At 37.0% G+C, this 18,366-nt stretch overlaps 1 protein-coding gene across 1 annotated transcript; it reads left to right on the top strand.

The window, feature by feature from the left end:
* The first annotated feature begins 2,462 nt into the window (after positions 1-2,462).
* On the top strand, positions 2,463-16,189 carry LOC112511754 (ribonuclease TUDOR 1-like). Its single transcript, XM_025117485.1, has 16 exons — positions 2,463-2,612; positions 3,988-4,062; positions 4,475-4,588; positions 4,674-4,769; positions 6,247-6,453; positions 6,568-6,780; positions 6,991-7,098; positions 8,732-8,899; positions 8,991-9,188; positions 10,074-10,433; positions 11,421-11,651; positions 12,233-12,421; positions 13,227-13,304; positions 13,393-13,587; positions 14,999-15,376; positions 15,946-16,189. The coding sequence occupies exons 1-16, from the start codon at positions 2,463-2,465 to the stop codon at positions 16,135-16,137; spliced, it is 2,952 nt and encodes a 983-aa protein (XP_024973253.1). The 3' UTR covers positions 16,138-16,189.
* Positions 16,190-18,366: the final 2,177 nt, after the last annotated feature.

Raw genomic sequence — 18,366 nt, 5'->3', positions numbered from 1 at the left:
AGATTATAGGGGAACTTTAATAAGTCTATCCTCTTCCAATTAAAAAAAATCAGCTTTGACAAACAAAAACCTTTCCAATATATATAGATAGATTAATCCACTCAGTTGATTGTATACATGATTTAAGATTGTTTGTTTACATTTTAATAGTTTCATTAAGAGACAATCTTTGAATCGTTAAGAGGTGAATCTTGTTTGGCAAAAAAAAAGTCTGCCGTTTCATGGTTCTAAAACCCACTGAATAATTTTGTATCATGGATCTTCGTTAATCATTAAAAACCCTAATTTCATTATACATAATTACCAAACAATTATATTTCATTTTATAAGATATGACAGCTTTTAAATCATTTTTTACAAACCATTCACCAAACAGCCCTTAACGAAAAAGCCAACAAAATAGTCCTTTTTGGCATTTTTAGTAATTTTATACTTCCAGTTGGTTCATAGCTACATAAATACGTTCCTTTTGGTTTTGTAGTATCACAAGAATTCCTCGAGGTTTTCACCTTTGATCCGCCGTTCCCTGTTTTCTCAAATTCGAATCAGTATCAGTTTCGATTCGAATAGGCATTGATTATGTCTCGACATTGATAGTAATACGTTTTAATTTTCTGATCTCATTTTTCGATTTTTGTCTGTTTAAGTTCGTTGATCAATTCAGGGCATTCTGCCTTCAGGTATCGTATTTTTCAGATCCTTATACTGGAATTTTTTCATTCGAATATGTGTGTTTTCATGTAGGCATTTCGACACTGGTGTTAAGTGTAGCTTATGATTTGATAGATTGGATGTGGTCGTATTTATTTGTTGAATTCCTTGTCAATCGTGAATGCTTATCTGGGAAGCTGATATTTGATGAATTAATGCGTGTTTGCATGAACGTGTTTTGGTCTTACTGTGATTTTTTTTAGTCGCATTATTGTATACTGACCTGAAGACTGTGTTGTAGCTGGTGTTTTCTTGGAAACCAGTGTAATTTAATGAATGTATCGGCTTTTGATCATACCGATCTAATGATCTTTTGAATGATGGGCTGAACGTTGGAAGGTTCTATCTTTGAAAGGATGATTTCTTTTTGAAGTATATAATATTTAGATAAGGCAAATGAACTCACACAGCCTCCTCAACTTTGGTGAGGCATAAACCCCTGACATCTTGGGAGACTGGGCTCTACCGGCAAGCCGAAAGGCGGATACCGCTAGGCCAAAGGCCTTTTGGCAAGTTTTTGAACACCAGGAATGTTGTTAGATGGGTTTTATGTATGTAGAGATATGTTTTGGTGCGTAGATGTTGTGTGCAAAGAGTAACATGTGGGTAGTCTTGTCTGGATTGATGTTTGTCATGATGAATGGTTAATTGTTTTGGGGAAAAAAAGTTGTCTAATTGTTGCTTTGTTTAACATGCTATGACTGTAGTAAGGTCATCCGTTGAAATGGGCCAATAAGGGTGTTGCTATAGCTAAGGAAGGAGCCAAGATTTGGATTCAGAGTGATCCTCTTAAAAGTTATACTCATTAGTGAGCTAAAAAGTCTAATTTGGTTCAATGTTATAAATGTACATTTTAAAAAACAAAAGATACATGAGCCAAAGATGTGATTCGAACTCTTAAATCCTAAAAATCCGACTGTCCCCCCTCAAACAACATCCTCAATTCAAAGTAAATTGGAAAAACCAAAATCAAATATAGTAAATTGAAGAACAAACTAATTAAATTCTAGATAATCTTGATTGAAATGGTTTCCAGAACCATTGTTCTTTCCAAATCGCAAGACTTCTTTTTATCGTTCAAATTATATGGACATGGGATGAGGGAGAGCAAGAAAACTCATGTTACTAATTGGCTATATTAGATTTTCCCCACTAATTTGAGGGAGGTTCCGGCACTGGCTATAGCCTCTATGCACCCCCCTTCATGTCAATTCAATACTTTGGAAATTGAGAAGGGCTACATTGATGTTGATTGATGTGACGGAAAAACTAGTAGGAAGGTATACACTCAGAATCACCCGTTACATGGTGCTTAATCATTTATTGGTTAAGAAATCTAAATAATACTTTGTTTTGGAAAGAGGACGGCACATCTGGCAATATTATAAATAAAAGAAACTAGTACACCTAAAAAAAGACTGTTCGGGTAAGATAAATTGATTTTGAACTATGGATCAGTAGTCATACAGGTTTATTTAGAATGTTCAGTTGCATTAGTTGGGTAATGAGTGGTGATGCTGACAAGGCTTTTTCCAGAATCTTGTCCCTGTTTATTTGTGCTGGTGTTTAGGATCCGGGTATGTGCTGCAGTGAGCAAACTTGGTGTCTTTTGTGATACTGTCTTTTGCATGATTCACACATTCCAAGGCTGCCAGTTTCATTTGTATATGTTGATAGCTTGCACTTCTATTTAGCTTATTTGCCAGTTTCATTTTAAAGTTTTTTTTATCTGCAGATCTTAAGTGGTTGTGATGGCACAAGCAGCAGCAAGTTCGGGATGGTTGAGAGGAAGAGTGAAAGCTGCTCCATCTGGTGATACCTTGGTGATTATGGGATTTACCAAAGCTGAAATACCCCCAGAGAAGACTATCGTTTTGGCTCATCTTTCATCCCCAAGATTGGTATGTCCACATCAACATAATTGCCTTATATAGGTTGTTCATTAGTGTGTATTTCTTTTTATTTAAATAGACATGCAAAACCATACCTGAGGGGGTAAATTTTGCGCCCCCTATTTATGTACCCGGTACCGCTAGTAATTAACTAGGCAATATCCATGGGGAGATTCTTATAATGAGGAAGTCGAAGGCACTTGGACATGCCTAGTTGGGCACTTTTGTTTATTATAGTGACATGAGATATTCTCTAACCTATATTTCATTTATTTATATGTGCTGTCAGTTATGATTACTTGCATGATACAAAACAAATGGATTCAGTATACAAGTTTACCTAAACCCTACTTTAGCGTCAGTCAGTTTTCAACGTAGTCATCTCCATCTTCACCATCACATAGTTTTGCTAACTGCATACTCTTGCGATAATGGTATATCTTGTTTTGTGCTAATAGCTTATTGCCACACAAGGTGCTACCATTACCCACTCAGTACTGATGATTGTCATGGGCCATATGTTACTCATGAGATTGAGTGGCATGATGGCGTCTGTTAGACTGCTAATGAAGCATCAACCGGAGAAGGCTACTTGAAGGCATTAGAAATCTCTATTAGTTTGTAGAGTTCTTGGAAGTATTCAGACGTCTTCTTGTATCTTGTGGCTTTTGTCTTGGAACATCTAGATTACTCTCCTGCACTTGTAGAGTTCAAATATTTTTGTAGAAAAACCTAGAAGGTTTATAGGAAAATTGTTGTATAGAGAATGGTTGTGTTCTGATGGTTACAAAGAGTTGGAGACCCCCTCCCATAAGTAGGTGGTGCCTCATTATTGTAAACCATCCTAGAAAGTTTACAAGTAATACAAAGAAGCTTTTATCTATGAACTCTACAAAATCCTTTTGGCATTCTTGTGTTTTTTCTTCATCCAAGTCCCTTCTTGAGCATTATTTTGGGTTGACTTTGTACTTTTGAGGCGCCAAAGTAAGGCTGCAGGGGTGTACGCAAGGCAAAAACAATAATCCCGTGACATGATGCTAACTAAATGCTATTGTAAAATGAATTTGTACCCAGATGGAAAGATTTCTTTTGTTTCCCGATATAAGTGTCACTTTTATTTTCCCTTATAGATGCACCCAAAGGTGCTACAAATGCAGATGGAGCTTACGCTTCCATTAAAATTAGAGTACTTCAATAGTTGTAGTTATTTGAAATTGTGTCCTTACGTTGTTGTATGCCAAATACCATAGAGGCCCAAACTTCCCTTTTTGACTTCATTGTGCTTTAGAACTCATAGCAAGTTATACGGAGATGCGAACTTTTCTTGATTATCACAAGACACAAATATAATTCAGTCATTTACTAACATTGTTTCTTTATGTAGGCCCGTAGAGGAGGCAATGATGACCCGTTTGCATGGGAAAGCAGAGAATTCTTACGAAAGTTGTGTATAGGAAAGGTGCTTATTCATGGAACCCCTCAACTTCTATTTGTCATGTTGCATTCTGATACGTAATCGGAGTGATTACGTCTTACTTTGATTAATATGAAAGGCTAAAATGGTTACAAATGAAAGAAAGGGAGAAGAAATACAATCCACAGAAGGATCCCAGGGAAGTAATTCCCTCCTCACAGCCAAGAGCTATGATCCTAACAAAAAGGTTGTTATTCTGCATGCCTTCCCCTCTCCCACACGACCTTATTTTATAACAAGAACTAACTAATTCTCTTTATGGGCCTTGGGCCGTCTAGTGTAGACTTTCCAAGTAGTGGGCTTAGAAACACTTTGGTCTAAAATTGCATCACATTCTATAATTAAGTTTGGACGAATTCAATTCAAGATATTTCATCTTACTTATGTCTGTTTGCAGGATGTTGTTTTCAAAACGGAATACACAATCCCAAATTTCTCCCGAGAATTTTGCAGTCTTTTCGTTGGTACTACAAATATTGCGAAGGAGGTTGTTACTCATGGCTGGGCGAAGGTAATTCGAATCTCCTTTATCTTCTCACATATGTAACATATGGCTTTCACCTTAGCATATGAAATATCTGATGTGGTGATTGCAGGTTAAAGAGGCTAAAGGAGAGGTGACTCCTGAGCATGCTGAATTGCTACGCCTTGAAGAACAAGCCAGGCAACAGGGAATAGGTCTATGGAACAGGGTTAGTTACTATACTTTTATAGACAACCTTTTTACTAGGAGTTACGGTGCACCTGGATTACTCTTTAATATGGCAAAAACCATGATTCCCTTAGGAATTTGTTGATCTTCATGTTATTGCCTTTATGCAGCAAGCATGATTCTATTTTGTGCATGAGCATGACAAAACTTTCAAGAACATGATTCTACAAGTTATTGCTCACATCCAAATTTGTTAAATTTGTAATATCAAGGTTGATGATACTGTGATCGTAGTCTTCATAGTGTACATTATCAAATACAAACTTATTCTTCAACCTGTCTTATATCTTGTCATGGTTAAGAGCATGACTGTGAATCTCGTTATACAGGTCTCGTGTTACTATATTTCTCTTGGCATTTCATTTCCATTTCTTGGATAGTTGGATGGTATGAAGTGTTAAAGTTGAAGCTGTTTGATACATGAAGAATGGATATCCCCTAGGGTGCGTTTGGTATCCAGACATGATAGGACAAGACAGAACAACTATTCAGCGTTTGGTAAGACAGAAGTAGACAGGACAAAACAAATAAAGTGACCAATTTACCCCTAATGAGTTGTTTATATATTTTGATTAATTTATGTATTTTATTAATTACAATAAACTAAATATTTTTTATAACAAAATTTATTTCTAGAAAGTTTTTGTCAAGGCGATTAAAATGACACCAAAATAAAAAGTTTATCTAGTTCCCAGTTTTTATTTCATACCTATTCTATATTTTTATTATTATTAGTATTTAATAAATTACATAAATTAATCCAAATATATAAACCGTATAAAAATAATATTTTGAGAACAATAAATAAAATTTAAAGAATGAATAAAATGTAAAGAGAGACATATTTGATGTTTTAGAAGGGAATTAGATTTTATTGAGGTTATATTGGTAAAATATAGGTCTGTTCCATGGGTTGGGGGGTGGAACACACATGTTCCATCTTGTTCCTGTCTGTTCCACATAAAAGTCCCCCCAAACATGGAACAATGATCCCCGTTCTGTTATATTCTGTTCTATACAGTGTACAAAACACACCAAGGGACAAAATTATGTCCCATAGAAACCTTAACTGCAAAAACTGTAAGAAGAAATTCCCCAGGTTAGAGAATAAAGCTTCCTTGCATCCAGTGACACTATTGTTTTACTAGATGTTCACCAGGTTCTAGAACTGATAAAGCTTATCGTTCTACTTAATTGAGACGCTACTTGGTCAATTCTGCTTAGGCTTTTTATTCTAAGTAGTTTGTATGATTTTTTTAAATCACTAAATAATTCAAGATTGGCATACGGAAATAGGAGACTCTATAGGATATCAACTTGGACTTGCAACTTTTCATATATACTGGAGCTTTGTTTTGCTTACTCCAGCCACTAGGACCTATTGGACTTCATATTGATATTACGGTTAAGTTTTATTGTCATCTGCTTATATGTGGTCACTCTGTTGCTGGTTCTAGGCTCCCGGTGCTTCTGCAGCAGCCATCAGGAATCTTCCACCCTCATCTGTTGGTGACCCAAGCAATTTAGATGCAATGGGGCTCTTAGCTGCAAACAAAGGCAGACCCATGGAAGCAATTGTAGAGCAAGTTCGTGATGGGAGCTCGCTTCGTGTTTATCTGCTTCCAGAGTTTCAGTTTGTCCAAGTGTTTGTTGCTGGAATCCAGGTATGGATCTCCCATTTTCTTGTGATCAATATTTTCTTCACTACTAGTTATTATTGAGATTTTGCAGTAATACTTCACTGCAGATACACAGTTAATTGTTTTATTGCTAATTAGGCACCTTCAATGGGAAGAAGGACAATGGCTGAACCTACTGCAACAACTGAGGTACCCTCTGATGAACCCAATGGAGAAACTAATGGCGAGATTCGTGGCACCTTAACATCGGCACAGAGAGTTACAGCTTCGTCAGCCTACAATGAAGTTGCCCCTGATCCGTATGGAAGGGAAGCTAAACATTTTACTGAGATTCGCGTACTAAATAGAGATGTAAGTCGTGTCACGATTACTTGTGCATTATTGATTTTTCTTTTGGAGTATATGCAATGTAACTTCTGTAGCCAGAGTGAGTATTCACCACCCAATGCCTATAATCTGTTTTAGATACAGTTGTTGAGTTGAATGTGTCTCCTGCTTTGTTCTCTCTCTCCCTAAATTTTTTTCCACTTTTCATTGTTTAATTAACAAAGTAATTTACAGGTCCGGATTGTTCTGGAGGGCGTTGACAAGTTTAGCAATTTAATAGGTTCCGTCTATTACCCTGACGGTGAAGCAGCAAAGGACCTCGCACTGGAGCTTATTGAAAATGTAAGATTTTCTTTTTTAAGCCGACCATGATAATGATGCATGGCTGTCTATGTTGTTAGGAATGTTGACATGGTACATCATAGTTACTTTATGTTTCTCTTTTCATTTTTCATTTATTATTGAAGTAATTGTCATGGATGTTGATATAGTATCCTAATCATATTGTTTTTCACTTTTCATTTTTCTTTATTGGGAAATCACTTCCTTTGTTGGTGTTTAAATGGTGACGTCATCCTGCTTCTCCTCCATGTGTTTATTGTTATAAGCAGTCATCTTTATCACTTTTATGCCTTTGTGAGAGTTTCATGTTTTTGGATGTTTAAACCAATGAAACAAAGTTAGACACTATGTTTCGTTGACAATCTTTTAGAGTTCAATTTTATTGCCGCTTGTGTGTAGTGCTATCTATTTTTTTATGGGGCTTAGACACATATGTAAATAATTTGTATGCTTTGCCTCCTGCTCAGTTCCTTTGTGCTTATGTTGTGGTCATTTGAAACCCCAAACATGTACTTCTAAAAAATAATGGCCCTCTTGGCCCTTTTAGTAATGTACGTCACGTGCATCACAAGAATGAAGTGTCCTGCACATCACCATGGTTTTAAAAATCATTTGAGGTATACGCCTGGAGGCGAGGCGGCCTAAAACTGCACCTGAGGCAGCACCTCTTGGACCATGGACAAGGCTTACGCCTTGGTTCGGTGAGGCATGAGGCGTTGTCGAGGCACACGCCTCAGATGATCTGCTTTGCTAATGGTTCTTTTTGGCTTTTTTATAAGCTTTATGGCAGTAGTAGTACTTCTGTTTATAGCATAAATGTCTTTTTATTTTAAATAACTAAAATTCAAAGCCTAATGGCCCCAATGTGTACTTCTAACATTTTGAAACCCAAAATGCTAGTACTTTCTCCTCTTAATTAAAGTGTAGTTCAATCTTCCTCTTCCTAACAATTTTTCCACACCTTCTCAGCCTATCTCACTGTTTCACTCTTTCCTCTGTCAAGAACCACTGAACCAATGCCCTTAGTAATCTAGTATTATATATACTGTATATATAATATATATATAATATATATATATATATATATATATTTGTGTAGTATATATACATATATTGGTGTATATATATTTACCTTATCTGATGAGCATGACAAGGATTGAAAATCTTACCCGGTAAGAGTGATGATAAAGACCAAGACTCGTACTTAGTAAGTGAGAGTAACGACTCTTACCCGGAAAGCGCTTATTGGATCAATTGTTGCATACGATGCCGTTTTAATGGACTAAAATCTTACCCGGTAAGTTAAAATGAAAATGTTGAATCTTGCCGGTAAGCGCTTACCGGGTAAGCATTGGGTATACGTCCCCTTAGTTGCACCAGATTTTTTGGTGTTCTTTTTCTCTGTGCAAGTATTCCCCCCTACTACCTTCCTCCTTAAGTAACTGTGGATGATCTGAACAACGCTATATGGGGAATAGCTGTATTTACTGTATATTCAAAATATTAGTGGAATGGAAACATTGGCATCAGTGTAGGGGTATTATGGTTACATTACAGGCTTAAAAAGCGAATTCAGGCAATGACAAAGCATCTGATGGTTCCTGTTGCTATTTTGTTACCTGCTTCTGTTCAGGGGTTTGCCAAGTATGTTGAGTGGAGTGCAATCATGATGGAAGATGAAGCCAGGAGGAAGTTGAAGGCTGCAGAACTTCAAGCAAAGAAGAGTAAGTTGAGGCTCTGGACAAATTATGTACCCCCAGCTACAAATTCAAAGGCAATTTCAGATAGTTTCACTGGAGAGGTTGGTTATTTACGACGAGATCTTCATCAAGCTTGTCCACTATTCAGCGTCTCTCAAAGTTCACTTATGTGCGGTTTTCAACTATCTACAGGTGGTTGAAGTTGTTAGTGGAGACTGCATCATTGTTGCTGATGATGCTGTACCATTTGGCAGTCCAGCAGCAGAGCGACGAGTAAACCTGTCAAGCATCAGGTGTCCCAAACTGGGAAATCCCCGAAGAGACGAAAAGCCTGCTCCTTATGCCCGTGAAGCAAGGGAATTTCTAAGAACACGCTTAATTGGCCGTCAGGTAAGTTAACTTAAACTAGCCATATCAATTCTGCTGACAATAGCTCATTTTTCTTGAAACAACCAATATGTATGTGTATGTATATATATGCAACCTTTAAGATGCCTAGCGACGATGAGTTTGATTTTTTTTGTGGACAAGATTTTAGTGGTGGTGAGTTGGTGGTAGATTATACCTCAAATTAGGGGTGTTCATCGGTTGAAATCCAAAGGATTTAGGTGGATCCAATCCAATCCAATCCAATCATCCAATGGATGTTGGATTTTGACATCTGATCCAATCCAATTAACATTGGACATCGGATCCAATCCAATCCAATGGATGATTGGGTTGAATTGGTTCCATCAATTGGATCGAATTGGATCCATCCAATATTGTGATACAATTTCAACCAATTAATCAAGTGTTGATTATTTATATATTTTCTTAATTTATTAAATATCACCAAGTATATATATCAACTAAAAAACAATATAGTAAAATGTTATATATAGTTATTAATTGGATGGTAGTTCGATGATAATTGGATGATAATTGGAGATCATGGAACTGGATCGGTTCAGTTTTATTGGATCCTGGACTGTCATCCAAGAACCGAACGATCCAATTTGGATGTTGAAATTTTAGATCCAATACGATCCAATTACAATTGGATATCCGATTATGGTCGGATGGTTTTAATTGGGTTGGTTCGTTTGAATTGGATCAGATGACTTTCTGCAAAACCCTGCTCAAATGATGATTTTTTAAGTCTTTACTATGTGATCAAAAAGCTCTTGTATTTTCGACAGAGGGTCTACATCATTCAATTTGTGTAAAATTACATTTTAAAATTCTTAAGAGGAAGTTGTAGACATTTATGTTGCATGTTATTTTGTTCTTTAGGTACAAGTTTCAATGGAATACTCTCGAAAGGTCCCCATGGCCGATGGATCCACTGCTCCAACTGGGCCTGCAGATACAAGAGTAATGGGCTTTGGATCAGTCTTCCTGTTGTCTCAAGGGAAGGATAGCGAGGATGTCTCGCCCGCTCCCCTCCCTGCAGGTGGGCAGCAGCCTGGTGTGAATGTTGCTGAACTCATTATTGCCCGTGGCTTTGGCGCTGTCATTAGACACAGAGATTTCGAGGAAAGATCGAATTACTATGAGAATCTTCTTGCTGCTGAATCACGCGCTACTGCTGGGAGGAAGGGGATACATTCTTCCAAAGATCCTCCAGTTATGCATGTCATGGATCTCTTGACGGTTAGGATTTCCATCTCTGACGATAATTATCTGTTTATGACTATTTTATGTGTAATACTCCCTAGAGATGACCAAACTCCGGTCCTGGCCCTAGCCGGGCCCAAATCGGTCCCGATCCGAGATTTCCCTTCTGTAACCGGTCCCATGGTAACCAGTTCCGTTCCCAACCAAAAACTTCCGGCCTTTCTCCATGTAAAAAGTCCGGTCCCAAATTGGTCCCAACATTTTCTTTCCGGAAAGTCAATTTTAAACATTTAAAATGACCGTGTTTGAAGATTTCTTTTTGTATAATATTGTATTGAAATACACTTTAAATCTCTAATTGGGTCATTAAAATACACTCAAAAAAAATTTGAAATCTTTTTCACACAAAAATGCTATAAATGTTTCTATAATTACGATTTTAAAAATTTAGTATTGGAACACTTCAATAAAACTTCAAAAAGAACTTGAAAAACTTCACAAAAATTGAAGGTTCTGGTAAAAAAACTTGAAATCTTGTAGAAGTGTTGAAAAACTTGATATACAATTTATAACAATGTAACTTAAAAAAAATTGGGCCTATGTAAAACCGGTTGCATAACTGGTCTCGGATGGGGCCAGGCCTTGAATTTCACATAAATCGTAACTGGTCCGGTCCCAGTCCTAAGCCGGTCCCAGTCCTAAGCCGGTCCCATTTTGGCCATCTCTAAATTACTCCCTACGTTCTGAACATAAATGTCCACAATAAAAAAGGAACACAATTTTAGAATGTGTAATTACTACACTTTTTAATTAACTGAATCATTATCGTATCCTTAACAATGGAGGGAGTAATGAATTTCTCCATCTCATAATTAAGGGTAGGATGGGAATGTAGGCACTTGCTTTTGAAAGTGGACACTTGTTATAGGTCAAACTAGAAGTCTAAAATAGAAATGTGGATAGTTATTACGGGACGGAGGGAGTATTAAACGTTCAATTGTTTCTAATTGTAATTCACTTCAGGCATCAGCAAAAAAAGCCAAAGATTTCCTTCCATTTCTACAACGTAACCGGAGGATGTCAGCTGTTGTTGAATATGTCCTTAGTGGCCATCGGTTTAAACTGTTTGTTCCTAAGGAAACCTGCAGCATTGCTTTCTCTTTCTCCGGTGTCAGATGCCCTGGTCGTGAGGAGCCTTATTCCAATGAAGCTATATCACTTATGAGATGGAAAATAATGCAGAGGGATGTTGAGGTACCACTCCATCTCCCTTTGTTCTATGCTCCTGCACCTGTTCATGGACAGGACGGCCCGCTAGAAAAGCGAGCTTAGACAACCACCCTAAAAAAATGAGCGGGCCTGGCCCGACCCATTATGATTAATCTGCGGACATGGGTGATGCAATAATAGTATTGGACAGCCCCCTGGTCTGTTTATATTTTTTCACAAAAATATAATTATTTAAGTTTTGTAAAAATAAACTTAGTAGAAGCCCAACTTGGCTCTCTGTGGGCCTGGGCTTCTTATAAAGAAAATGGTGTATTTTGAACGATTTTACATAGCTTATCATTTTAGACTGGTTCTGTTTTTTTAAAGGTAAAAGACTTTTTAGGCCTATTAGCCCATGGCAAGGCCTACCCGTTCATAGGGCAGGTGAGGCAACTTATCAAACCCGCAAAAAAGGGATTGGTTTTGCTATATTAGGCTCGTTAGACAAAAAAAAGTTGGGCCTGGCTCGTGTCCGGCTGAAACCCACAAATGATCACCTCTCCCGTACATGCACACTTTTTTCATCTTTGTTTCTACTAATTTATTATATTATCTTTTGGCTTTAGATTGAAGTAGAAACTGTTGATAGAACCGGTACATTCTTGGGTTCGTTATGGGAATCAAAAACTAATGTCGCTATCACCCTTCTGGAAGCTGGCCTTGCAAGACTTCAGACTTCCTTTGGAACTGATAGAATTCCAGATGCTCACCTTCTTGCTCAAGCGGAGCAGTTTGCCAAGAGACAGAAATTGAAGGTAAGAAGCTTGATTCTGTTTATATCGAGATGCCAGATTTTTGGAATCGAATCTAATTTACTGAATGCCAACCTTAGTTTTACTTGCTTTTACTGTTTGCCAAATCTAGTGTTCCTCCTGCTTTAGTAGTTTGTTTCATCAAACTGTGCTTGTTTTGCTTGTTTGCACACACTTCACTGCTACTTACTGCACTTGTTTTTTTTTCTTTTGCAAGCCGAGGATCTTCATGAAACAACCTTTTTACCCCTTGGGGTAGAGGTAAGGTCTGCCTACCTCCTACCCTCCCCAAACCCGACCTCTGTTTAGGATATTGTAACATCCCAAAGCCCAAAGCAACAGGCTGACCCAATTACTTCGAATCCTACCTAAAACCATGGTGGAAGTTATTCGTAGCCCACAACTTGAGGCTTATAAGGAGCTCACAAGTCCCATTTTCTATCAATGTGGGACCGAGTTGTTACAAACTCCCCCACTTAGACTCCTGACGTCCTCGTCAGCCAGAATCTCCCTCTTTGTAATCAGCGATGTGGGATTTGCCTAAGATGTTATAACACCCCCCCCTCGAGGACTCATCGTACCCGATGAGGTTTGGCTCTGATACCATCTGTAACACCCCGAAGCCCAAAGCAACATGCTGGCCCAATAACTTCGAATCCAACTTAAAACTATGTTATTCGTAGCCCACAACTTGAGCCTTATACGGAGCTCACAGATCCCAATTTCTATCCATGTGGGACGAGTTTTTAAGATATTTTGGGTTCGTTCGGTATGGTTTGGTTTAATCTAAAAGAAATTTTTGTTGCAGATATGGGAAAACTATGTCGAAGGAGAGCAAATTTCCAACGATCCAGCTCATGATAGAAAACAGAAAGAAGAATTTAAGGTCTCTTGATGTACTTACACTAGATTAACTTGACATGCTGTGTATGTAACCGCTATCTGATTCATGTTCTTTATTTGCTTGCTCCTAGGTGATGGTCACTGAGGTCCTTGGTGGCGGCAAGTTTTACGTCCAAGCAGTTGCTGATCAGAAAGTTGCTTCCATTCAAAAGCAACTTGCTTCTTTAAATCTCAAAGAAGCTCCAGTGCTTGGCTCATTCAGTCCAAAGAAGGGCGATATTGTCCTTGCTCAGTTTACTGCAGATAATTCGTGGAACCGAGCAATGGTTAGTGTCATTTTGTGTTTTAGTTTGCATACCCGTTTCATTTGTCCTTGAGTTAAGAGTGACAGATTCGTCAAGATTGATACACGATAATATGTCAAACAACATATCCCAAAAGGGATGATTTGGTTTAGCGACTATGGGATTTGTAGGCTTTTCTACAAGAATCCCTATATTGTCCTAGTTGTTACACATACCATGGCTTTGCAGCCATAGGGTGAGGGCAATTTTGCATAAGATATGTGAGATACTAGGATATGATAATTATGTAAAATTTGGGTTACAAGGATGTGATATACACACACACATGAGGCAGCTTCAAAGGAGAATTGTAAATATTTTGAGAACTTAGGAACCAACTATTCATGAATCATTCATAATGAATATCATTAATAATATTTAAGGGTTATTTATCATGAATAATGAAAATGCATGATATTCATTTATATTTTAGTGTTATTCATCATGAATAATTAATAAAATAGTTGGTTCCTAGTTTCTTAAAATATGTACGGTTCTCATTTAAACCTGCCCCGTATATATATATATATATATATATATATGTGTGTGTGTGTGTGTGTGTGTGTATGTATGTATATACATACATACATACATACATACATACATACACATATACATATATATGGGCATAATCAAGTGAGAACCTCAAAAAAGTTCGAAAACCGTGAGAAGCAGTGAATTATGTGTTGTTTCACATGAAAATTTTCATCTAACACTAGGATTTAAGGTATTGATCAACATATACTTGTTTCACAATATAGTTTTTCTTTACATGTTGTGATACAAAAAACACATAAAAAAGTTTCACATTGCAAAACAATACCTTAAATCCTAGTTTTTGTGGTTCTCACATTATTAGCCCCCTATATATACATACGTACACATAGACACATGTCTTTTTGTGTGTCTAATGCAAATCTAAAAGCAAACTAAAAATTCTCAACAACTTGGAAAAGTCAACACACACAAAGAGACACGTCTTGAGCAAAGAATGAGCACCTCGCCCTGGTGCCCGTGAAGAATAAGGGCTTGTTTGTTAGCAGCTTAATGAGCTTAATGAGACGCAGCTTATTCAGTCAGCTATACATGACTATGTTTGGTAGTGGCTTAATGATAGAAACTGGCTTATTCAGTAAGCTTCTTGGGGGAGCGTTATGCAGAAAGCCATGTTTTTTCCAAACCTATCTCCCAATTAAAGAACACTTTTTTCCAACTATGAAAAAACCTTCCAAAACACAAACCTTCCGAATCTATATAGACAGATTAATCCACACAGACAATTTTATCCATACAAGACTTAATGGAAAACCAACCAAACAGGCCCCAACTCTGTTTTGTACCTCTAGAGATATCAATTCTTAACTTCGATCCTCGATTTTTCCAAATGTGTCAGATTGTAACTGCTCCACGTGGTGGTGTTCAATCAGCTAAAGACAGATTTGAAGTTTTTTACATCGATTATGGAAATCAAGAAGTTGTTGCGTATAACAACTTGCGTCCTCTGGATCCATCAGTATCGTCTGCACCTGGGATTGCTCAACTTTGCAGCCTCGTGTACCTAAAGGTTCCGACATTGGATGAGGATTACGGTCAGGAAGCAGCTATGCTTCTAAGTGACACCACACTCAATGGTCCAAAGGAATTCAGAGCCGTGATCGAGGAAAAGGATACATCTGGCGGAAAAGTTAAAGGCCAAGGAACTGGGAACGTTCTCTTGGTAACTTTGATCGATGACGAATCTGGTAAGAGTGTCAATGCCATGATGCTGAAGGTTCGTATGATTTGAATCCCCCCATTTATGGACTATTTGCTCGATAACCATACATGAGAATTTTTATTGACAACATAACCTTTCGACAAATTTAGTGGCATTCTTGTATAGAGATGCACAAGGCTCTGGCTTTTTTTGGCCTGGGCCCAGCCTTCCGAGCATATTTTTAGTGAGCGAAAAAGGGTTAGCTTTGGGGTTGAAAAAGGGTCCAATCGGGATTTTTTGGACTTATATGGGCTTTTCGGGCTGGGCCTGCCTCCAAAATTTGGCTGATCAGGCTTTGAGGCCTGGCCCAGCCTGGGCTTCAGCTCACTAGGCCACGGTTTTTTAGGCCGGGCCTGCCCCCAAAAGATAATATCATTTTTTTATTTTAATAATATAATTAAAGTTGTAATTTCTAAAATAGAGAATCTGTTGCAGTTGAATGTAATTTTTTTCCGAGATTTTGATTTCTGACTCTCCGTTTTAGAGAATCTGTTGCAGTTAAATGTATCGTTTTTTGGAGATTTTGGTTTTTGACTCTCCGTTTTAGAGAATCTGTTGTATATGCTCTTAATATACTTGTGCAGGAAGGAGTAGCAAGATTAGAGAAAAGAAGGAGATGGGAACCTAAAGAGAAACAAGAAGCCATGAATGAATTAGAAAAACACCAATCAGAAGCACATAGACAGCGGTTGGGGATGTGGGAGTACGGCGATATCCAGTCCGACGATGACGAGAATCCTCCGCCCATTAAGAAAACCGGTGCCGGTAAACGCTAAACCTTTTGCAGCACCTGAATCGAGTTGAGTCGAGTTGAGTTGAGCTGAGCTGAGGTCATTATAGTTACAATTAGAATGAGAATTTTTTCGGGTTTTTTTTTCGTGGTTTTGGGGATTTATTTTTTTATTTTTATTTATATATAGTCTTAATAAGAAGAGGATGGGAGGGTAGGGGTGGGTTGTAGGAGAGCATAAAGATGTTTGATGATGTTCTTTATAAATTTATTTCTTTTGAACAGCAAGACAGACTCTGATTATTATTTTTTGATTAACCTGGATATCCAACTCGCTATGTGAGTTGACTAATCCCAGGGCGACCACCCATTTTGTGAGTAACCCGGAGTCACCGCATTTGAACCTCCGTGGTCACAAGGGGATTTTATTTCTCCTTGGGTTCCAACCTGGGACTTCCAGACACTTTTAACCTTTGGAGTCCAAACTCAAACCAATCGGGTACCGGCCTTGTGGTTTCAGACTCGATTAGTTGATAAATCCTGAGGAGTAAATTCAAAGTCTTGTCAGTTATGTTATTTTGAACAAGTTTTTAACCATTTTATTTGCAAGGTTGCAACATGATGTTTCGTCGGTTCCCAGCTCGGCTACGGGGTTAGCGTTTTAAGAGCATCTCCAACAGGTATGCTATATTTTTAACTCTTTTTTCTTATAAATTTGGAAAATTTTCCATTCTAAACTTTTTTTGGAGCAAATTTTTCCTAAAATCTCCAAAATTTCTAAAATAAAATAGCCATTGAAAATGCTCTAAGATGGAAATAGGGGTCGTTTACTAAACGCTTACCTGATAAGTGTTTACCGGATCACTTTATCTTATCGAATGGACATGACAAGGATTGAGAATCTTAGAGTGATGATAAGGACCGAAGAGTCTTACCCGATAAGTGAATGACGATTTTTTTTGAAGTATATAATATTTATATACATTAAATGCAACAAATAAATTCACACACCCTCCTCACTTATGATGAGGTTTAGGAGACCAAAAACTACAATACCGCTAGGCCAAAAACCTTTTGGTAGAGTGACGATTCTTACCGGGTAAGTGAGATGGATGACTATTTCTCAGCAAACACTTACCAGATAAAAATGTGCCGTTTTAATAGATCAAAATCTTACCAGCAAGTTAAGTGAAGACGTTGAATCTTACCGATAAACACTTATCTAGTAAGAATTGGTAAACGACCCGTTATTGAAAAAACTAGAAAATCTATAGAGTGAGAGGAAATTTTTGTAAATTGATTACTATGATGATCAGGGAATAAGATTCCATTGCGAGTCTTGAGGGACCCCTTTCTCAATCCCCAATATCCATTTTCATGTGGGAACAAGATTCCATTCCCATCTTGATCGAGAAATGGGGGTATTCATCGGAGGAATTGGGGATTTCGTTTGTCTACACAAATTTAATATTTATGTAATATCTTTATATATTATGTTTGTAAATGTCATTTTTATGATTAAACAATATATTAATCAACTAAATTTTAATTATTGTATTTGTATAAAAATAAAATCAAACAAACCTAATTCAATTACAAATATTTTAAGGGGGTGTTTGGGATTGCTTATTTGAAACAATTTATTCTACAAAAGTCTTTATCAATTTATTATAAGTTAGAATGATTTAACTTCTTCAAAAACTCCTTATTAACGGTCTGACACCGGTATAAGTTGTTTATACAAACACTCAAAAGTGCTTATTACCGGTGTCACACCGGAATAAGTCAATAAATTGTTTTTATAAGTAATCTCAAACACCCCATAAATTATAATACTTAATAATTGAAATTTTATAGTTACATGTTATATCACGAAAAGTTTTTCCGTAAATAATCAAACCAATAATATAATACCTTTTTACAAGTTTTTCATCATTGAAGATTAATTATACTTTTTCTTTGAAGTATATAATATTTATATACGGCAAATGCAATAAAAAAACTCACATACCCTCTTAACCTTTGGTGAAGTTTGAATCTTTGATCTCCTAGGAGATCAAATGCTACAATATCGTTAGGTTAAAGACCCATTCGTATTGTTTTCAAGATTCTACAAAAGCACTAGGTTTACACTAGATGTTTAAAGGTCATGAAATAAACAATATTAAAATGTCATTTTTTTAGGAAATTTATCAAAATAGCCAATCTTCTCAACTAAATTTACTTTTTAACCATTTTTTCAATCAAATTTATATTTTAGCCAAAGTTTATATAG

This window comes from Cynara cardunculus, assembly GCF_001531365.2.
Source record: "Cynara cardunculus var. scolymus isolate 2C chromosome LG 4, CcrdV1, whole genome shotgun sequence".
In the NCBI taxonomy this organism is placed as follows: domain Eukaryota; kingdom Viridiplantae; phylum Streptophyta; class Magnoliopsida; order Asterales; family Asteraceae; genus Cynara; species Cynara cardunculus.
Note: the sequence above shows the minus strand (reverse complement) of the source record. Positions and strands in the feature narration are given on the sequence as shown.